The sequence below is a fragment of the Gallinula chloropus genome (genome assembly GCF_964237585.1).
Source record: "Gallinula chloropus genome assembly, chromosome: 7".
NCBI lineage: Eukaryota > Metazoa > Chordata > Aves > Gruiformes > Rallidae > Gallinula > Gallinula chloropus.
In genome coordinates this window covers 8,548,715-8,571,728 of record NC_140092.1, presented here as the reverse complement: position 1 = coordinate 8,571,728, position 23,014 = coordinate 8,548,715, and the positions used below count along the sequence as shown (strand labels likewise).

Sequence of the window (23,014 nt, the reverse complement as noted above, 5' to 3'; positions counted from 1 at the left end):
GGGTTGTGTGAACACATAACAAAAAGACAGTCCCTGCCTAAAGGAACTTATGGGCTAATTAATAATGATACTTAGTTCACTGATAAGTACAGATGGACTTCACTGCTCGTCATGGGACGTTTTTGAAGAGAAGAGGGGAAAAAAAAATGCCCAGGTTGATTTTCCCTGTTTCTGATGCAACAGGGACTGGTTAACATCAGTGCCTCATAAAGAAAAATAGTCTTTTTCATTGTACAGATGGAGAGCTGGTGATCAGGAACATGCACTTTTAAAAGACTACCAGAGAATGAGCAATATATTCAGTTTTGACTAAGAAATAAATGGAAGAGGTGCAACTGTGGTGGGAACTGTAGCATGCACCACAGTGCAAATTATTTTTGTATTTTAGGTTCAGTGCCATTTTATCAACATATTCTGTGAAGACGATTGAGTTCCAGGAAACTTAGAAACAAGCCAGCAGTGGACGTACTCTAGAGGATGCTTTGCAACAGATAGCTCTGCTCTGATCTTTTTTTTTTAACGTTTTCTGCCTTAAAATCTCCATCTCTAGTTTATGATTCTATTCACATACACAAAATTGCATTGAAAGAACATTAAAGTTTTAACACCTAGTGACAAATCAAGGAAATACATAGTTAAGGATATTATGGGACATCTAAATGAATCCAAATGCTTAAGTGGCAGAAAATGCAGACACATCTCCTCATCTGGAGAGTGTCCTCGGTGGCTGTAGGGCTTTACCAGGATGCACTGTTCAACTGCTGCTTTTTGAGGTGAGTGCTTATTTGCCTGCTGGGACAAGCTTACATTTTGTTTTCATGGGACTGTAAAAGCCAACTGAAAAGCCTGGCAAAAAGCACCTGTGATCTCAGTGCTGTGTTAAACCCTATACCTGTTAGCACCTTCCTTACTGTGGCGTCTCCACGTTCTCACTTGGTGCTTCGTTATAAAGGAGCCTGTTACTGCTTTCAGCCTAGGACGCTTCCAGTATGGGTACCTGGGGTGTTCTCTAAGCTGAGCATCTTGTTAGACATGGGAATGCCACTGATGTTTTTTGAGACTTTTTCAGCCTGTTAAGAGTGGAGCACATGGGGTTTTTAGGGATAAAGACTGCTATCTTTCATTGTTTTATCTAGCTGAACTACCACCCTAAATGGTATGTGTTTCACTCAACACATCTGCTGGTACATACCAGGAGGCTGTCGGAGCCATTGCTGTGACACTTAAAGACAGGAGTACAACTGCATAGGTAAAACAAGTAGAGTAAAGGCATCTTTAGCCTCATAAACAAGTTTTTTGTGTTGTGTCGGAATAAACTCTGCCAGCTCAGACCACATGGCAGCCACCCAGTTAGATCACAGTAAAAGTTGATGGGAAGCCCAGATGTGTTAATGATGAACTGATCCATTCAAGCTGTAGGTCTAAGGAAAACTGGTATTTTTCTTTCTGTGAGAAATGACCTGTGTTTGTTGTACCTGTTCAGCAGGCCTGGTGGTAGTTTGATGAAGCTGAACAAACTGAAAAATTAAAGCATCATAAAAAGCATTTAATGAAGTTGATACTTTACAAATGCTAATTTCCTGGTCAAATTAAATTCCAATTTTCTAACAGTAAAAGCACCAGATAGCAGTGTCTTATTTTGCAGTTTAAAAAGGAATTTTTGAGTGTGTGTTCCGTTCACACAAAACACAGTCTCTGCATAATTGAACAAAATTAAAAAATATATGTAACTCCTTTGCTATATTGTACATAATTTTACTCTGAAATTTATAGTTATGTAGAGTCATAAATCTCTAGAAAGAAGTAGGGATTATGATAGACATCCTGACACATCCAATATAATTAAAACTAAAACAAATGCAACATTGGAATAGAGAATGAACAAAAGCGACAAGATTATGCTTCATAGTTTGCAAAAGAAGGGCCTATACTACCACTCAAGGGCATTTTCTAGAGATATCTGTCATTATCAAGAGGAAAAAGAAGTTTTTTACATCAATTATGTGTGTGAAATAATCACTGCAAAGTATATGGGGTTCTTTTTTTTCCCCAGAACATGCCACGCTGCCTAACAAAGGTATATGAATGGTGAAAAATTTGATGTCGGTGCATAGAGAGATTAGTGTGGGCATGTACCATAAATCAAGTAAATAAATAAATCTGAGCAAGCAGTGTTTGAATATTTGGACTGAAATATTGCTGACACCATCACTGAAAGCTCTGCAACAGGGAGAGTCCCAAACGTCTTCCCTACCTGACACTGTAGTCTTACTCCCCCCCCTGCTTCTGTCATTCTGCTATACCGATTCCCAGTTAGGCCTTGCCTGGATTGGCACCCTTGGTCAGGAACTGTGAGACTTGATCCTCATGTATATTTTAGGTGCATAATAATAATTAAAAATCTCTGTCTCAGGTGTTGCTCGGGACCTTATGTGCATGAACGATTGCCTGTAAAAGGGAAAGGGAGAATGGGTCAGAGGTACCATGTGCTGCTCCAGGGGAAAGCTCTGGGGTGGTGGGCTTAGAGGGCAGCCTGTGCAACCTCTCTCACCCCAGGCAGTGAGCCACTCATGCAGGTCAGGCTGCCCATCCTGCATCCCCCTCCCCAGAGGCATCTCACCTGCTCCTCTGCTCGCCCTTGCTTCCCCAGCAGTGCTGGCAGCATGCAAGCTTCACCTCCTCCTTTGCTTCTCTGTCCGTCTTGCACAGTGAAGGAAAACTCTCCCAGCCTTTCTTTTTTCTGCAGCTCTTCATCAGGCTCTCCCCCCAACTTTGCACTTCAGCCCTTTCCCTGCTTTTCTTCCCCTCACCAGAGATCTGGGTAGCTTTGTCTTGTGCCTCAGTAGTGTAGAGCTTGCCCAAACCTAGCCCACTGCAAACTGGACAAGAAGACATGACAAATCTTCTCCTGCTACAGCTTCCCTCCTTTGAAGACCAGGTGGTCTTCCCTGGCGCTGGGCAAGACAGCACACTAGCATGTCCATGATGTGCCACAGCATTATGGACACGCGGTTCCTGGTAATGCTTTCACAGTGTCAAGTTCTGTACAAGTTAAAAAGCCCCTCTGGTGAGCTAACCTGGCCCAAAACATAGGTAATGCATTTATTTAGTAATCAGCAAATTAGCCTCTACAGTCAGTAAATGTTGAGGCCCAAACTGCTGATAAGATGATTTGCTTTCAGGTGTTTTCTCAATATTGTGCTCAGCATCAAGTATAAATTGAATAGAGTGACCTTCTGATACTGAGTCAAATTGACTGCATTTCCAAAGATTCTGTGATTTCAATTACCATAAATTTTTGATATTGGGTCTACTGTCGCTGCACTGATTCCAACACAGCAATATCTTATCCTTGTCCCCTTAACACAGTCAATGGCACCATAGCTTTCTCTCAGATGATTTTTTTGTTTGTTCTGTCTTTTCCCCAGAATCAAAGATTACTATCGTGAAGGGGAAGGGTGCAGTTTACGCAAATGAAGTTTGGAATGGCTTGCAAAACGTGAATGAATTTTGGCCAGAAGATGTAAAACAGGTTACAGGTTGCTAGCTAGATCCTCCGTTTGTGAGATGAATAAGTCAATTAGTAGCTCTTCAGTTTATTAGAAACTTAATTGCCAGGCTGTAATGGAAACTTCTGAACTGCAACAACTCGTTAGAAGCAATAAAAAAAAGTGACTTTGTGGTAGAAGAATATTTAGTAGGCTCTTTTAAACTGACATGTTTGGCTTATAGCAGAAAGTTTAGGGGGTTGCCTGAAAAGATAGTCCATTTCACAGGAGCTATGGTGGCAATACTGCAGGTGACTGAGGGCACGATCTTAAAGAAAACCCTCTTTGCCAATGGGCTGTGCTGTGGTTTTGCGTTGTGATGCTTTAATCCCAGGTACTCGACAGAAGCTTTACAGTGTCAGGTGAGCAGCTCTCTCTTCCAGAGATAAAGTAACCTGAGATCAGTAACCAATGTTAAACATGAGAACTTTTTGAAAAATATGGAAATATACACAATGTTGAGTATGTGAATATTGTTACATTTATGTTGTTATGTCCTGGAGAAGGGAGGGGCAAAATAGATGCCTCAGGTGCTCCTGTCTCCTCCAGCCTGCAGACCTTGCACAGGTCCTTCCTGTGGTGCCATAATGTCCCTTGGAGCGATGCTAGGAGATCGTTCCTCCCCAAGGATCTAGCTCTGGAGGTTAAGCATTGCTGTATCCTCACTGTGTATAATTACACTATTTAACATCATTTGGAGGGAGAGTAGGATGAGAGAGAATAATGCTTCACGTCTGTACAGTATCTCCAGAAATCAAGCTGGAGTGATACTTTTATGTAAATACAGGCATGTGTTTGGTCCTATAGATGAGATATATGTACAGTCCGTATGTTGGACAATGGGACTGCAGAAATCAGAAGGCAAGCACTGGATTCAACTGGTCCTTGCCTACAGGTGCATGTGAGTATAGCTGTCTCCTTCAAGAAGAAAAGATCTCTTGTTTCCTTCCCATACCCTAAAGGCATTTGCACAGGGGTGGTGATAATTAATCCCCGCATTTCTACTACATATAAAGAAACCTGGCTGTAATTTTCTCCTAGTGGGACTCCATTTTGTTTTTAAAGATAATTGATAGCTCTGGACTTAAGCATTTCAATTATGAGAGTGTCTCTTGGGGACCAGACTAACAGACCTTGGAAAAACGTTCTAATGCAAATGCATCATGTGGATTTTTACTGTAAGACAGCGCAGGACGCTGAGGATTTGCAAAGCCATTTAACAGTAAAATGAAAGCTGAAATGCAATGGCATGGGGCTGGTTGTGAGCAGGCAGGGTGAAACAAGTGATGCTCTACTTGGACCACTGGTTCCTCTTTGGCCCTGGGAGAAGATGTTTCCAGGTACAGCCACCTCTAAGCTGAGGAGAAGGAGGCCTTGCTCAGCATATTGAGAAGGCAGCAAAATCACCATGACAGCTCTGTGTGTGCCGGTGCCAGGGGAGGTTGGGTTCTTATGCTCCAGAAAAGGGAAAACTTGGGCTGTAATTCTTCCCTTTTACCATCCCTGACCTCAGCTCTTCTTTTTCACTAGCAGGAGCAGGAAGCAGCCTGCATCCTAATCCCTTCCCTCCTACTACTTTCCCTGTGTTTCTGCCCAGCCTGTGGCTCCTTACACTCAGTTGGCAAAACTTGGATACCATCTGCCCCTCCTCCTGCGTGTTTGCTGATGGCAGCTGCTGGGGGCTGGGCATCCCTGTGTGCAAAAAGGGGATGAATTTTACCCCTCATTTCTCCTAGGGGTGTGAATCTTAAGGACATTCTTATTTCAAAATGTGTCATTAAGGAATTAAATCCCAGATGTGCTCACAAGTCATTTTTGTGCTTTTGAAAGTAGTGCCATAATGTTATTAGTATTTTTAGATCGCTTGGATATTTTCAGCTGGAGGAGAATCTTTTATTTTCTTTGTTAATTGTGCTATGAATAGATCTTAGGCTACTGAGGCTGTATGTTGAAATGGTAATCCCTCATGAGTTCAGGTGTACACCTGGCTGCTCGGAATTGCCTACTGAGCTGGGCTGCTGGAGCGGTGACAGCTTCTGCCAGCTGCGGATCTGTCCCAAAGTTTCTTGGGCTTTTTAAGAAGATGTGGCAAGCTGCCACTGCTCCCAGCTCCTTGGGGCCATGGATTAGTACTGCAGTTTAGACCCTGATCTTTCAGTATGAAACACAACAGGCCCCTGTGCTGTGCAAGTTACCAGCAAAGAAACTTTAGAACCATCATTTGTTTGGCTGATTTCAGTCCTCAAGATACAGTAAGCAAAAGCTGTGCATGTAATAACTGCAAATGAAAGGTGGGGGGGAATCAACCAGAGGGAAGATGTTGGAGATAGTATTAACATTTGGAAAAGATTTTCTAAATGCTGGACTTGACCCTTCTCTTGAGTGAATCAGCATAACTGTGCTGCTGACTGTGATAGAGCTACGGAAGAGTCCTCAGTCAGGAGGACATCTGCACTCTGGCTTCAGGGCTTTTAAGAAGGGGCTGGTGATGGTAATGACGATGTTTTTAAAATTTTGCATGACTTTTTTAGAGGAAGGGAATTCTGAGGAAAAATAAAATCACAACTTTGCTGAATATGTGCACCCTGAAGGGACACATGTGGCTGAGTCCCCACTACAGCTCAGTGTTTGGCCTCTGTAATAGGATCGGCAAAAAGTAACAGGTATTACAGACATAAAAAGCTAACCATGAGGTGAACCCAGCTCCATCAATAGGAAGAATAAGCAAAAGAGAAAGAATTATCAGGGGTAGAAGATTTAAATACCTTTGTGTGGGTAAATTACCAACTCATTTCATATAGCTTTTCACTGGCCAAAGAGAGAATATCTCTGGAGACATTTTACTGAAGGCAGAAACCCAATTAGAATAAGATTGTTACACAACTAATAAAGTGTTTTCAGACAAAGAATTATTCTTAGTGCTGCAGAAATATTAAAGCATTAGAGCAAAACATGCAAAGGCAGAGAAAAGCACAGTCAGAAATTCTTCATGCTCTTTAGGCACCTCAGTCACTTGTTTTTGAAGACTGGTTGGTGTTCTGTCACTCTGCAGCACTAGCCAGCTTTCCCCATTGCATTTGCCCATGCACAGTGACACCCATGCCAAATCTCATTTTTTTTTCAGAACTAATAATATTCTGATACACTAGAAAGTTTTGCTGTCAGAAATGTGGAAGTGTCTGTGGTGAAAATTTACATGGGGCAAAAATCCTCTGGCCCCTAAGTCTTTCTGTTAAACTAATGACCAAGGATGTTAAGAAGTTTCTGTGGTGTGGCTGGAAAGTGATGGTTAACTGCTTCTGCATTCAAAAGATCCATTTCTTAGCAAGGTGCAGCCATTATGAATTGTGTTTATAAATCTTTAATTATGGCATGTATTTGCCATGCAGCTTTGCTTTCAAGATTATCCTCCACCCCTTCTCCTTAGACATTGTAGTTTGTTTAGGTGGTCTCAATACTAGGGATCTCCTCCTTTAGACGGAAGCAAACCCTTTCAGTGTGATCCTGCTTGGAAGTAAGGGATGCGGCAGAGTGAAGTTCTGAGAGCACACAGTGCTGCTTCTCACCTCAGTGGAGATCAAAGGTGCTCAGCTCCTCTTGATTCACTGAGCCTGTGCAATGCTCAAGTTGGATGCCAGTCTGAAACATGAACTTCTGCGGTGACAGTGCTGAAACTGTGAAAGAACCTGCATTTGGCCGTGGCATTGCTTCTCCCCAGTGCTGTCAACACCAAGACTCAGGTTGCGATAGCAAAGCAGAAAACTGCTGCTTCAGTGATTATTGTTCAGACGTTGATGTACCCAACCATCTCTCCCTTCGCATCTCCCCTTAGCACCATTTCTGCTGTATCTAATAATGTTTTTTCTTTATAAACAGCAATTTAGGAGCAATAGCGTAGTTAAACCTTTAAAAGGTTATCTCGCAATGTCATTTTCTTGACTAATGTGTTCCTGCTGCCATGTCGTTTGTGAATAGACATGTGTTAGCCAGCTAGTGTGCTTCATCTGTGGTGACTTTGATTTATTTGCTCTGTAAATTGGGACTGAAGCAATAATGGAAAGTGACATTAATTGTTTAACAGAGTCCTCTTTGTCACATCCTGTGCTTTCTCTAGGGTGTTTGAATGTTGAAACTTGTACAAAACTAATTGAAATTGCTGTGATGAGGACCAGTGTCCACTCAACTTTCTGTTCTTGAATGTCAGCGCACTTGAATGTCTGTTTAAAGCATGAGAGCTGAGCAGCTAATAGCAAATATCAGGGTTTCTTCTGGCATGCTATTACTAAAGAAGGCATTCCCTGTTAGAAATAGAAACACATCCAACTTCATTGTCAGTTTTATAAGCTGCAGGGCTTAGCAGTGCACCCCACCAGCTAGGCTTGCTGGAGAAGTTCCTGGTGCGGGGCTGAGGGTCAGACAACCAGAACACCCGTGGCCACCTCGAGGCTGAGGAGTGGCTCTCACCACCCACTGCTTGCAAGGGGCTTAAAATACAACTGGGAAAAAAAAGTCAGTGCTTCGTTACATTGCAAAGCTCTTTTTTTTTCCCCAATATAGGCTTTTTTGACTCTTCTAGAAATTATACCATAGTTTTCCTCTCTTCTTTTCAAAAAGTGTCTGTGAACAGCTGGATTTGGAGCATGGTTTTATTCACAAGGTAGCTCCCCTCTGCGTATTTCCATCCTCTGCACACGGAGTTATCACCACACCGTGCACGTGTCTGCCCGGTATGGTGAAGATCACCAGAGCATGTAACTTAGACTCTTTTTCTCAGTGGCCAAGCCCCTTTTGGCCTTTTAAGCAAATGCTTCTCCTTGGCATTAGCTTTGCCTGAGTGTTTATTTGTTTCTTGGGGATGATGCTGTAAGCACCAGAACAGTTTGTGCCCTGCCATAGCTTTTGAGCTCAAAGACAGTTTTTCTGTACAAAGCCGTTAGGTGTGATTTGGCAGAGGAGCCTGGCAGGAGCAATTATCTGTGTGGTTTATGAGTATCTCTGGTTGGAGTCCGGTTGGTAAAAGTATTACTGAAAAAAGTCATGCTATGAGGATACCCAGATTCACTTGATTTTAATTTTTTTTCCTGAGGTGTAACTGGCAGTGTTTTGTTGATGACTTTTTAACTTTGTTTCTCTTACTGGTATATTTCTTGCTGGCTCACTTTTAAACTCAACTGATTTGAACTCAGCTGAAATCTCTTCACAGTGTGAACCTGGAGAATGATGAGCCACTCTGAAGCTGGTGGAAAAGCTCCCAATTTGATATCCCTAGAATCAGTGAAAGGCTTTTCATTTACTTGAACAGCACTAGGATCAGCCTAGGAATCCTAGATAATTGATCTGTCAAGATCAATTTCCAATCTTTCTGAAAAATAAATATAATGATTTTTACACAATTCCATTCCTCAGAACTTCCAGTACTCCAAAAAGGCCCTGTACCTTAATATACAGTAGGGACGATATTTCATTAAAAAATTGGAAGGCATTTAAATTTACTCAATTTGACAAAAAGAAGTCTTGTTGCTGAAATAGGATATCTAATACAAATTAACATTACAGCCACATCTGATTAGGAATTAATCTACTTTTTGTAATTGCAGGCTGAATTAGACAAATGCATACAATAGTCACACTGAGCATTCAAATGACATAACTCGAAAGGACAGCTTCAAAGGCAACCTGTCTAACACACTACTTTAAAAGAAACCCAAAGAGCCTGCCATTTACAATATGAGTCCCGATCCCTATTCTTGTGCCAGAACGCTCAGGAAGGAGAAGGTGTTCATTTCAGGTTTGGAGCAAGGATTTCCAGAGGTATAGAAGGGAAACCCTTTCTCACTAACACCAGGCCATGTATGTGAAAAAGGTTTTCAAAATTTCACTGGTGATTCATTTCGGTCTTCTGATTAGCTGTCTTACACTCTGATTCTTGTAATTTTGTCAGGTCAATTAGCTGGTGTTTGGTGTTGAAGAGAGAAAGAAAGAGACAGCCTGGGCTGACACCATCATTAGGTGTCAGCAGCTTAGGCGCATCCTGTAATGCAATCTCTGGGTAATTACTTACTGTTCTTAACACCAGATTGAAAAAAAAGAATTGTGGAAGAAAAGTAAACTAGACCAGTATACTGCAAGTGCCAAGGTATTTCTCTTGAATGCAGAGATGGATCATTTTATTGCCAATAATTACATCTTCTGAGATTCTGTTGCAGGTTACTCTTTCAATGGCTGGTCTATCTATGTTTTGATTGCTTTTTAACATATGGAGGTATCCTTTTGTTCCTTTTCTCTTCTCACCTCGTTCTGCTCTTTGTTTTATCCCCTCCCACAGAAGATAGATGAAGAGAGCGAGGCAAACCTGCTAGCCGTTCTCACTGAAACACTGGACAGCATCCCTGTGGATGAGGATGGATTGCCTTCATTTGATGCACTGACAGATGGAGATGTGACCAACGAAAATGCCACTAGCCCTTCCCCAATGCCCGACGGCACCCCTCCAACTCAGGAGGCAGAAGAGCCGTCTCTAGTAAGAACCCTTCCTACTGTTTAACAGGAATTGGATGTGCCTCTGGCTACCCGCTGCATGGGTATGATGTAGTCACAGTATGGTCTGGACTTTTCATTTAGACTGGAAAGGAAAATCAAGTGAAGAACTGAAAATTTAGTGGGGAAAAACCCCCACCAAATAGCCATGAGATGACTAATAAGAGAATCTATTAAAAAGTGTGTTGAAGAGATTGGTTTTGAGATTCTTGTGCTAATGGCTGACACTTTTGCTTATCATTCTGTTTAAATAAGTCAGGGCAATGGTTTTCAAATCATGTTTCATTTCTTGGGGCTCTTTTTGTATGTATGCTTAGATGTCACTTTTGGTGATCTGTAAGGGAAGGACCATTGAGTCTGGCGGGATGTGGGGCTAATTTTGTGCCTTAAACATTGATTTGACCAGTGTGCACCAGCTTAGTGCTAATCAGGGCAAACCTGAACCTTGCATGAGGATGTGAGTGAAACCTTATATGCATTTTATGCAGTAAAACCAGTTTGAGATGTGATTCTGTTTCTGCTGAAAGCCCCTTATCGGTGGCTTTTGCGGAAGCAGAGCCAGGTGCTTGTGTCTTACCACTGTAACCATTAGTCTGTCGAAGTTGGCATCTCTGTTTAGATCAGAGGCCTCTTCTGTCAAACAGATCACCGAGAATTTAGTTTTGCCGTGGAGTTGGAAATCCAAGACCCCTGCCATTTCTGCTTGCCCTGCAGTATACTGCAGTAAAGGCAGCAGGAATACGCTGCCCAGCCAGAAGAAAATGAAATCAGTTTGCTCTGGGGAATATCTAGCCTTTCTTTCTGTTTTATTGCACTTTGCTTGCTGAAATTGATATGGCTAATTTTAAGTAACTATGCGAAAATGTAGATAAGTCATTTTAATCCATAAAGATGCATAACTTTACTCTTTTCCTTCCACCTCCCTTTCCCTGATGTGTTTGTAGCTTAAGAAGCTCTTGCTGGCTCCAGCCAACACTCAGCTAAATTACAATGAATGCAGCGGTCTCAGCACACAAAACCATGCAAACACTAATCACAGGATCAGAACAAGCCCTGTGGTTGTTAAGGTACAAACTTAATCTTTGTAATAACGAAAAAAAGAGAAAAAAAAGTAGTGTAACAAGATCTTTTATGCTTTCAGCAGCCAAGCAAGCTGTAGATCTATATGTATTGTATTAATCTGCTTACTATCTTGCATCTGCTTTTAAAAAAAAAAAAAGTGAGCAGATTATAGACTGGGTTCCAGAAAATCACCTGAGCTCCTTTATGCTCTGAATATTTCATTTATGCTTTTTCTCTTGGCGTAGTTCAGTTGTAGTCCCACTGTCTGTTACTCTTGCCTTCTTTATTGATACACAGAGTAGTAGGGGGTACGATAAAATTTGCTGATGGGCTGGTGTTGTTTATGAGTGACTCCAGGATGTGGGACTGCCATTTTACCAGCTGTCTGAGCTAAGAAAAATGACACTGGATTCTTGGCAAAAGATGTATATCAGCCATTAATTGGATAGAATGGGGACTCTGACATAATTCTGTTAGCAGGCAGTATTAAACAATGTTTGTCTTGCCGTTCACTGTAACTGAAAACGGAGCGTTTAGGGGTACTTAAGAGAGTTGTGAATACTGGGCTCAAGCAATCAGCAGCAAATTAAGGTTTAAACCAGCTTATTTTTTTGTTCACAGTAAAGGCGCTGTAGGGTCTTGTTAGTTACATGTTGCTGAGTAGGAACATTGAAATGTAGGAGAAATGAAATAAAAAGCTGCATAAATGTCATTTAGGAATTTTAAATGTAATTTTCTTTCCTTGTTCTGCAAACAATTATTCACAGCTCATAGATCTAGTACACTTAGACTGAACACTTCATTGAAAATCTCATCTCTTCAGAAAACCTATATCCATTCTGATAAGGTTCAGCTCACTAATTTTAGCTTTTTTTTATTTTATTTTATTATGCCCTGTTTTTAAGACTGAGAATTCATGGAGCAATAAAGCGAAGAGCATTTGTCAACAGCAAAAGCCTCAAAGACGTCCCTGCTCTGAACTTCTCAAATATCTGACTACGAATGATGACCCTCCTCAGACCAAACCAGCAGAGAACAGGAATAGCAGCAAAGAGAAATGCACCTCCAAAAGGAAGCCCCATCTGCAGTCTCAGACAAATCATCTGCAAGGTAGGTGTGGGACCACAGAGCACAGCTTTGGTGCCAAGCAGCAGCGAAGGGAAGCTGAAATACCGCAGTTGTGAATGCCCTCGGTACCTCTTCTGTTCTTTGGATTAGTACTGTAAATCCAGCATCTCTTCTGTGTAGGGAGAGTTTTAAAACCGTAAAATGAAGTGAGAATTAGTTAGCTAGATTTAGCTTTTAAATAGTTTTAATCCTGTCTCCATCTCCCTCAACCTCAGCAAAGGAACCTCAGAGGGGAAAAAAGTTTTAACAAACAGCGCATGGTAACGTACCAAGCTAGCTGGAGATATTTATTCATGGAGTACTGTACCACTAAGAAATCATTATACCCCTAAACAAGCTGGGCAGGCCAGTTCATTAGTGAGCTTCTTTCTTTTTTTGCTAGTGTAAAACTGAAGGCATTGTTAACCTGCCACATAGTCCTTCAGAGACAATAAATAGTGCTCTCCCTGCTACAGAGAAAGCAATAAATGTGTCATTCCTGTTAAAGCTGGAATGCCAGTTTGTAATTTTATTTTGTAAATAGTTGAAAGTTTAGCTGCCATCCTGATCTTTCTTTTTCTTTTTAGATTCTTTATGGCCCAAACTAAAGACTTGTGTTGACTTTTAGTATCCCCTGATGCATAACGAACTGGTCTGTATTACAAGTAGATTCTGTGACAGAGAGGCACAAACTTAGAGCCCTCCCTCTCTCTTTCTCTCCCCCTTGTCCTTGCCTGTTTTCCCAAGATAAAGGAAAGCTGTTAAAGCTTTCGAGGCCAAAGGGAGCTTTTTTTTTTTTTCAAAGTTACTCTTACTTTAAAACACAATTATGTATACATACTGGCCTGGCATCTGTAAGACCAGGTGCATTGCTCAGTCACATCAGTGCAAATCCTGGATGACTCTGCTAAAGTCAATGGAAGTTATCTGACTGCAACAGAGATCAGGATATGCCCCTAACTGTGTTAATCTGGTATTTTTAAAGCAGAATGCAGACTCTGTATGTTTTTTTTCTCCTTTTCCTTTCGTTCCTCTCTGCTTTTTCAACCCCCTTCAAATCTAATTTTTCACTCTTCACTAGGAAGTACAAGCAAACTTAATAAAAATAATCTTCCCTTCCCACCACTAAATACCCTTCTCACAGCTGTACATTCTGACATCCTAAGTACAGTTTTCCCCATTATGGTCTCAAATTCTCTGAACAATGTTTCTTGTAAGAAAGAAATCCAGCTGCCCCTAGAGCTTCTTAGATGCCAACTGCCACTCCTTCTGGATGGCTCCAGCAGTCTGTTTCACAGCAAAATCCAGGCGGAACTGTACGTGTAAAATCTGGGTCTCTTACTGGAATGGTACTGAAACATAGACCTGCCAGAAGTTGGGGAGGGGAGTGGCTTTATTAACAGATTCGGGGGTTCAGGTGATGCATGAATAAGCTGTATCACATATAACATGCTATATGCACATGTATGTTATACCCATACATAGACATATGTGCACACACATAAATACAGGTTGTAATATCTTCCTATTCAAGTCAGAGCTTAATTTTTTTTCCCCAGCTGAGGCGATCGTGTAGATTCAGTGCAAAGAAGCAAGGCACATTGGGTTGTGGAAACAATGCAGAAGGAGAGGTTAGGAAGGTCCAAAGGGACGTATAGCTAACTTACCAGTGTTTAACAGATGACTGTGACTTTGGCAGTATTGCAGGTGAAATTGCAGGCAGAGAGAAATTGCTCTCTCCTTTAATTCCTGCAGTTTAATTTACAGGTTTCTGAAATGTTGTTTTTTCATCAAATTTGCCTCATACACCAATATATGACTTCAATATCAATGGATTAGCATGTAATACAAATACAAGAATATAATGCTTTCAGCTTGGACAGTCAGTTCATGCAGAATCAACCTTGCAAATTTAACCAGTATTCAGAGACCTGCACTCATTTGTTCATACATTTAATCAAAAGTATAAGAAAATTGGCTCCTTCTTTAAAAAAAAAAAAAAGATCAGGATCTGATATTTTCTTTCAAAGTTAGGGAAAGCTCACAAAGGATAAGTCAAATGGTATTTTCCTTTAGGGTTAATGTTGCAAACATATTGCAGACCCACGGGAAAGTCCACAAACCCATTCATGCCAGAGATCATCTGTGGTTTTGCATTGAAATTTGCCCATGAGGAAAACTTGGTTCTTTTGAACCTGAATGTTTTCAATTTACAGGGACAAGCAACTTCATGTGAATCCTTTTTAATAAGAAAAAACAGTGCAGCACACCTTGAAACTCTAATAAACAGGCACCATGGAAAATGATAGTTTCTTGTCTAAATATTTACACTATCAATAGCTGTGTGTGAGGTCGAATCCTTTGCAGGAATACTGTTTGGTCAAGCCCTTGCCTAGCAGTAAGAAAACTGACGGGTGTTTTGGTATTTGAATTTCTCGGTGAGAGAGCTTAGTGATATGTGCCTAAAATGAATACACATGAGTGTGAGATAACACCTTGGTTCTGTGCCCATCTCTGGCAGATTTCCACTCTGTCTCAGTGCTTCAGAATTTTGTGTATATATTCTGATGTAGGACTAGTCTGCAGGACTAATGAGAGCTAGAATGAGACTTTTTAGAGGCTTAAATGCCTCTTACACATTAAACTTCCTTAGAAAACCTGAACTGGGTAAGAGTATGTAGATTTTTTTTATCCTCTAAAAAAAAATGTGGAAATCTTTCTATAAAACTTTATTCTAGAGCCTAGCTGTGAGGTCTGGGGTTTTTAAGCCAGTTTTACTTTTAGGTAGCCACCGGCAAACATGAATATCCCTAGATGAATGTAAAATACACACAAAGGTGTGTTGGGTTACATTCAGTCCTACCACACTTGGTTTTCTGCACAAACCAGAGGCAGTGCAATAACTCGTTGAGGTGCATCTCCTTGTTCCAGCAATGACTCCTGAGGAAGGTGAACCCGAGGTGAACACCTGAGCTTCCATTCCCAACTTTCATATGGGGAGGAGGAGAAACAATATGCAGCTCTTGAGAATTGAGTTAATTTAAAAAATAAAAAAAAAAAAAGTAATATTACTTCAGGAAAGCTCTAGAGCTTATAAAAGTAATCAATTTGCATATAAAATCCTTTAATGTTGATGGGAGCTCCAAGCCTGGAATGAATATGAAATACGCAGTAGTGACACTCTGGACAAAAGATCTGCAGTGCAGGAGTGTTCAAGGGGAACATTTTGTCTTAAGTAATTAATTTGCAGAAGAGATCCCCTGCTGTTGTTCTTGGTACAATGCGCTCTGCGTTTAAACATCAATCTAACTTCTGAAAAGTAAAATTTGCAAGTAATATTATTTTTAATTTTTAAACATTTTACTGGCAATTAAGGGAATCTTAGTTGTATTATGATATCCTGGTTCTTGGCTTGCTTTGGGAAAATACAAGTTTGCATGAATAAAAGCTACAAAGACTTTTTTTTTCTTTTAATAGCTAGACCTTTGTTTTTTTGTGTACGTTGGGATTGTAGTGCTGAGAGCTTCAACCCCATTTTTAACCATCTGTGACTATGTCCGTGCCTTGTCACAGTTTGCAGGATAATTTGCAGAAATTTGGACTGTAACTGGTTGGACTCTGGCCTCACAGAAACAACCTATTCTCAGTGCTATATATAAAATTGTATATTGTAGAAGTAAAATTAACTGAATATTCATAACGTTCTGTTACTTTGTAGTTATTCTGCTGCTCCTGTTTCCAAATAAAACGTGAACTGTAGTCTAAATTAACTCTAAGAGAAATAACATTTTCACAGTGTATCCCGTAGAGTTCTTCATTGATTTTTAACATGTACCACTCTTCTTCTGAAAGGTTCTTGGCATTTGGGTTGTGTACTGTACTTCAGAGGTACAGTAACTGATGTAAATCATCGTTGAAATTGAGGTGCCCTTTTGGTACCAGTAAGAGGGCATCAGGATGAGTCTCCTTATTTATCTAAGATCCACTGAAATGACTATTGAGCTATCAGAGCTCAGCCCTAACTGATTAATGTGGGATTTCAGCACCAAAATAAAAAGAAATCTTTTTAGTGGATGTTATGGAGTGTTCAAATATTCTGTAACCATTTTCTTTTTCCCTTTAGCCAAACCAACAAGTTTATCACTTCCATTGACGCCCGAGTCACCAAAGTAAGTACTAAAAAGTGCAAACATTTATAAAAGGGAGGGGGGTTCAATAGATTTTGGCTACAGCAACTCCATTTCAGCTTGTTTTTATAAATGTGCCCTGTCTTCCAGTGATCCCAAGGGTTCCCCATTTGAGAACAAGACTATTGAACAAACCTTAAGTGTGGAACTCTCTGGAACTGCAGGTGAGAAGTGGGGAGCGCTGGCTCTTCCTTTAAGCATGGTGTGTGTGCTTGTTCATTTTAATATACCACATGTACACCGCAATCTCACAGACATCTCCAGTAGATTAACTTCAGTGCAGTTTAGCATTGAGTTTTTATCCAGTAACCTGAGAAGGGATGTGTTTGAAAATATGGCTCCAAACCTACACAAGAGGGCATAATTTCTGGGAAAATATGAATGAAACCATTTATCTGTTATACTTCCCCATTTCCCCATAGATTTGTGTACTGCTGAGCACCATCTTTCAAAGACAAACCCCACAGCACAGTGTAATAGATGTTACAGATGGAAAAGTTATGTCATCCAGTCTGTCTCCAGGCCGGTCTAGGGCTGTACGTGACTGCATGTTTCAGTGCTTTGTCAATTCTAGATTAATATGTCACAAATAACAGCTTTCTCCACTACCACTGAAAAAAAAAAATGTTCCATAGCTTAGAGGTAATTTTTTCAATTGGTATTCATTTTAGATTCTTGCTTTCTCTTTCTTTTTTCCATTAGCACACTTCACACAACCTCCCTTTATCCTCCTTTCAAATCCCTGGTGTTTGTACCTTTTAAAGATTTGTAGACTTTCTTTTTTATCATGTGCTGGTTTAGTTCATGCATCACCCATTGCACTCATTTTATTCATCTGCTCTTCTTTCCGCTGAAGTCAATCCCTTCAGATCTGGTTTATTGCTTTTCTCTGAACTCTGTTCTGCCTCCATTTTCCTGAGGTGTCCAGAACTAAGCACAAGAGCACACATTGAGCTCCACCTGAGCTGTTGCCAAGAGTGTTTCCTTTCTCAGTTGCGTAATACTGAAAAATAAGACTTGGCGTGTGTATCTCTCAGGATAACAGTGGATTGTAAATGATGTGATCTCTAGCTTTTTTGGGGGGCACTGCAAAATATGTCTGTGGCAGCTTTACAAATGAGCAGGCCCAAGCACCGGATTTGTGTATGTGCTTTGGGCTTTCACCTCCCTACAACTATGATTTCACTTTCTCGGCAACTTCTCTGTTGGTTCATCATTAAACCATGCACGCTTTCCTCTGCCATGTCCTGAAAACCCACAGTCTTAATCATTCCTCTCATGAAAAAAAGGAAGCATCCTTCCAACACACTGTCTTTTTTGCAAAACCCACACGAACATGGCAAAATTCACTGTATGCAGCAGGATAATCCCGTTCAGTGCCAGTAGGCTTGAAGCATGGAGAAGCCTCTTTTATCATTACTGGAGAGCAAATCTGCACGAGGGTGCCCATTTGTAAGCACACTGGTAAGTCGACGCTTAGTGCTGCCAACTGAAAGGGGCAGATGAGGTGACCACAGCAAAATGGTACAAGCAGCTGTTGAAATCACTGAAGGGAGCACTGTTTTCTCCCAGCCAGAAAGTCAGCAGCCTGCTCTTCCCATCAGCTGACTAGAAAAAGCTGGTCTGATGCCTGTATAGTGTCTGGTGTTGCCTCCAAAATGGCAATGGGAATGGTCTTGGTATTACCAAATTCATTCTGCTACATCATCTGTGCAAAGAGAAGGAAAGAAAATGTTTCTGTAGTTGTTTTTGATGATATAACCAGGAATGCTACATTAAAAAATACATCAGAAATGATGAAACATCACAACAGGACAAATACATGAACAGGAATATTGTACTATGAAAACATGATTTTTTCCCCTCTTGAAGTAAATAGAGTTGTAGCTGGAAAGTGTACTGATGATAATCGGGAGAAATGAGTTGGTGGAGCACGTGTGGCCAGGGAGTCGGGGCAGTATTACCAAGCAACGTGATGGTGACTGTTGGATGTCCACTTGTCTGGTCTTCACAGTGCCTGGTGAGAAGGTTTCAGGAGATTGAATTTCAACACATGGTAGCTGCATTAATCTTTGCCTTTAGATACACATAGATTTTATTTTTATATTCATATAAGTATATAAATCTGTAAAGGATGAGTGGTTATGCATGTCTTTTTAACTCATTGGTATTGCAGTAGTGTCTTGTGCCATGGGCTTGCTTGTGCTGGAAGCAGACTAGTACATAACAGAAACAACCTCAAGTGCTGAAGAACTTGGAGCGTATGCGAGTAAATCATGGCAGAATTGGGACCCACTTCAGTTTAAAAAAATACAAAACAGACCCAAACCTAAAAAATGTGGAAAAAAATAGTGGCAGTAGTGATTAATAATACCTTGGAGTTCTTTAGTGAGACCCTGGCAACTCCAAATTATATCCAGATAACCGCATTGCTCATTGTCCTTATATAGGGCAGCTTGCACTGTACAAGCTCTATTTATTATAATTTAAATAGGAGTTACCTTGATCTCACTGCTGAATTGAAAAGACCATTAGCAGTGCTGCTCGCACTATCGAAGCACAAAGTATTTTAATATAAATAGCAGCTCCCTTGATCTCTCTGCTGAAAACAACATTGGTTCCTTCACTGATGAATTAACTATAAAGTAGAAAAATAAATAAATAAAAACATTTCCCACATGAGCCATCAATCTTCGTCACACGCACATTTTGGATTCATGTATCTAAAGTCAAACTGAAACTGTTCTCTTGCCGATGTTATATCTAGCTTTAGAACAGATTTGTTAGGAGTTGGGAATGTAACTTTGTCTTCCCTAAAACTGTCAAATCATTAATTTGTCAAATTCGAGGAACAAACATTTTTTTAAAGTGTTTTCAAGCCACACATAAGAATTCTTTGAATACACTTTAAATAAATGGCCTACAATAGAGGGATAAGTCCACTGTTATCTAAAATCTCGACTCTTGAAGCTGATTTCTAGTGCTATTTAAAGGAAAATGGTACAGAACATCATAATATAGAGGAAGTCCTAGGTGATGATAATGTAGTGGATCACAAGTGCTGGATAAGGCAAGTCTCATTCTGAGTATGAGATGTGCAAGAGCTACTTTTCCCTTTTCTACAGCAGGCTGCATCGCCAATGCCTTGCTAAAAGGCCGTGGGCTGGAACCTCTCTAATGTCTTCTGGCAACATGGGACATTTCTGTGTCACCAGAAGACCTCTTTCCTCTCTGTTACCTGTCAGGATGAGGGGGCACCAGCCGACAGAGGGACTAGGAGGAGGACTCGCCCTCTGGAGGTGGCTCTGTTTCTCTTGGTGACAAGTGGCCCCTCAATTATTGTCTTAGACTTTCTGCTGAACTTCTAAATGCCAGAAGTTAGATGGCATGGTTCCTAAGCATTTTAAATTCATGGCACTCTGTTCTCTCAGTGTCTTTTTAACCCTTCACTCCTAAATACTCAAAGTCATCAGATAGAGTTTACATGGTTAAGGCTCAACCAGTAAGTGGAAGGCTCTTCTCTACAACAGGTGACTTGGTGAAAAGTCTCTCATTTGCACACAGAACCCTATAATTTACCTGAGCACCAGCCTTTCTTGGGTGCAAAATTTGATTTCTCCAAAAAGCTGACAGAAAAGGCTGTATGAACACAATCAGCTTGAATAGTGATTTGAAATTCACAAGCATCCTCAAGGATACTTATACCCTACTTTTGCCCACCTCTAGATCTGTGTTACCTCTTAGTTGTCAGAACAAATACTTAAAATCTATCATATAAGAACTTCTTTAACCTCAGAATGATTTCTGATAAAATGTGATGTGAGATGCAGAGTTGTCCAGAGGGAATAAAATCTAGTAAATTATTTGATATTTTCAGGCATCTGTGTTTATTCTCTGCAGCACTGACAACAGGATTAAACTGAATACTCAACAAGCATGTAGGGCTTTTTTATTGTATGCTGGCTATTTAATTGTATTATTTTTTTTCCTGGTTTCTGTAATCTCGTGCCACACAAAAGCTCATCTGATTCTTATACTGAATTGAGCTGTTACCTTGTGTTTAGTGTTTTAAGTGGCCTTAAATAATGTTTCCCTTGACATACCATTTTCAAACTTAAAAGGTATAACAGAATTCATTTTCAATGCCTCTCAAAAGCCCAGTGCACATGCAGAAAGGTTCCAGGGCTGCATTCCCCAACAGACACTCATTCCCAGCCCCCTCAAAGCACAACAAACGTCATAAAACATTTAAATGCTAACAGGTACAGTAGAGTTTTAGAAAGATCAGTGTCTATGTAAAACAGCATTGCATATCAGTTGTAAAAAGTCGAGATGCCACATTCTATGCAAAGACACTCCCCTCATTTCTGCTTATCGACCTAGCTGGGCTAAATCAGTTAAGGTGTTTTTTTAGTGGAGTTTTGGAATGTATCAAAACTCTCCCAGAGATTTTCTTGGAAGAAGTCACTCGGCCAAGGCAGCAGTCGGCACACATGCAAACACCTTTTGTTGCACAGACACAGGGAGGAGGGTGCTGCTTTGGCAGCAGTGCTGGCAAATTGATGTACTCTATTTTCAAGCGCAAGATCACCGAGTGAGTTCGTAGTATATAGACAGAGCAAGGCAAAGTGCAAACGTACCATTTACCGAAGCCATTCAATTAAAGAAAAGTCCCTACAAAGAAAATGGTTTTATAGCATGTCATGAAAAAATACTTGCCTTTTACTTTAAAAAGAAAAAAGACTGTTTAAGGGGGATGATTGTAGAGTATGTACCACTTCTAACAGATTTGCTGTGCAGAAGTACATAAGTGTGAGTGATGTAGAGGTACTTGTTTATTATAGAGCACATTTCAATGCAGTAATCATAAATATTGCTAAGGTTGTGCTCTGTTGAAATATGACCTACATACTCTTGATTGTTTGTGTTACGTGATTTGTCTGACACCCATTACATTCTGGGTAATGGCAGCCATTTGTTGCTGTGCACAGCAGGCTCTTTTGACAAAAGAAAATAGGCAGCAATAAAAAAGCTATAGTCTGAATTACATTCTGCACAGCGCTGCACTGCTGAGAGTTTGTGCAAGTGTGTTAACAATGCTCTGAACTGCCTCTTGTCAGCCTTCAGCCCGTAATGGCCATCTGTCCTTCCATAAATCTGTCAAAACCTGCTAAGTTCAAGAGAGAGCACAGAATATACCTTGTACTGTCAACGCTAAAATGTACACATTGGTGGAGAAATTGGTGTGTATGAAATAATCCAATGGTTATAGAATGTTGTAACGCTGTTGATGCGGGATCACGGCCCTCCGTGAAGATTACCGGGGATTAGTGGGAAGATGAGCAAGCGTACAGTCGACTGATTTTCTCAAAGTTCATGGCTTGGACCGCTGGTCATGGGACATGCTGAGGGTGGACTCTGTAGCGGTGACAGGAATTCAAAACTTCACTCCCACCCCCTCCATTCCCCGATGGAGGATTGTTCAAAACGTTAAATGAACGTTTTCCAACTTTTATCTGTTCCTACTTGCCTGTGCGCTTCCTGCTTCTGCTGAAAACCAGGAAAAAAGCCAAAATGCCACGAGGAAGCCCTTTCTTAGGATGTCCCCAGCACAGTTCTGCCAGCAAGAGAAGTGCCAGTAAATTTAGCTCAGTCTGTACTTTCGCGAGGGTTTTTATCATCGGTTCCCCCCGCCCCCTCTAAAGACTGTTGGACTCCTTGTAGGGCTTCTGGAATCACTGTGCTCTGTGTTTAGCTTACTGCCTGCCAGGGCTAGCATTAAAGAAGTGGAATTGGAAACAATATTTTATTTTGAATATTGGATTATCTCTGGAGTTTCTTTGCCTGAAATTCTTAAATATGCATGCTCATTGTGGAGTGGTTGCTGGAAGTAACAAGGAGGGCCTGGAATTGATATTCACCTGGTTTGCTCTTTCTTTAAAACTACATCCAAAAATTCAGTGACTAATGCCAGAGCTTCTCTGGGGCTATATAATTTCACGAGTAAGGGTGAGATATCTAAATTTTTTTACTGGACAGTTGTTGCTTACACAAATTGTTGTCGAATCCAAGCCTGAATTTTTAACCCAGAAATTACATACTGCAGAGTTTTGAAGAGGAATTTTCTCTTCATTTTATCAAAAATTCTTTTAGTAGTCAAAAATCTTCATTAGTGAGGAGGTGGATAAGGTGTAAAATATGCAGACTAATGAATTTTTGGGAAGAAAAAATGAGGATTGTAATGGTTTAGCAGTGATGACTTGCACAAAATGTTTTCATTTTTCAAATAAAATTTGGAGTAGCTGGAGTTTTAGGCATCAGCCTTAGTTTCCCTGACTTTGGTGGCTTTAGACAAAGTCTTCACATAGCCATAACCATGAACCAAAAATCAAACTTCTCTCCTACATCAAGTATTCATGCCCTGGAACTCCTATCTCCTCTTCTTTTCCTGGAACAAATTCATTGCAGTTAATTCAATGGGACTCCCAGTCTCCATTTATGCTCCTTAGGGAGCACTGCACATTGATGGACGTTTTTCCTTCTTTACAGAAAAACACTATAAAACACGTTCCA

General features: G+C 40.6%; 1 protein-coding gene across 3 annotated transcripts in view; it reads left to right on the top strand.

Moving 5' to 3' along the window:
• Window positions 1-23,014, top strand: part of PPARGC1A (PPARG coactivator 1 alpha) — a gene marked incomplete at its 5' end in the record, with an annotated part of 167,070 nt that overhangs the window by 127,000 nt on the left and 17,056 nt on the right. For all 3 annotated transcript variants that reach the window (XM_084266775.1, XM_084266773.1, XM_084266774.1), the window contains 5 exons: window positions 9,874-10,068; window positions 11,030-11,152; window positions 12,053-12,257; window positions 16,378-16,423; window positions 16,532-16,605. In XM_084266775.1, the coding sequence (XP_084122901.1) occupies window positions 9,874-10,068; window positions 11,030-11,152; window positions 12,053-12,257; window positions 16,378-16,423; window positions 16,532-16,605 (643 nt within the window). The remainder of the gene's footprint in view (window positions 1-9,873; window positions 10,069-11,029; window positions 11,153-12,052; window positions 12,258-16,377; window positions 16,424-16,531; window positions 16,606-23,014) is intronic.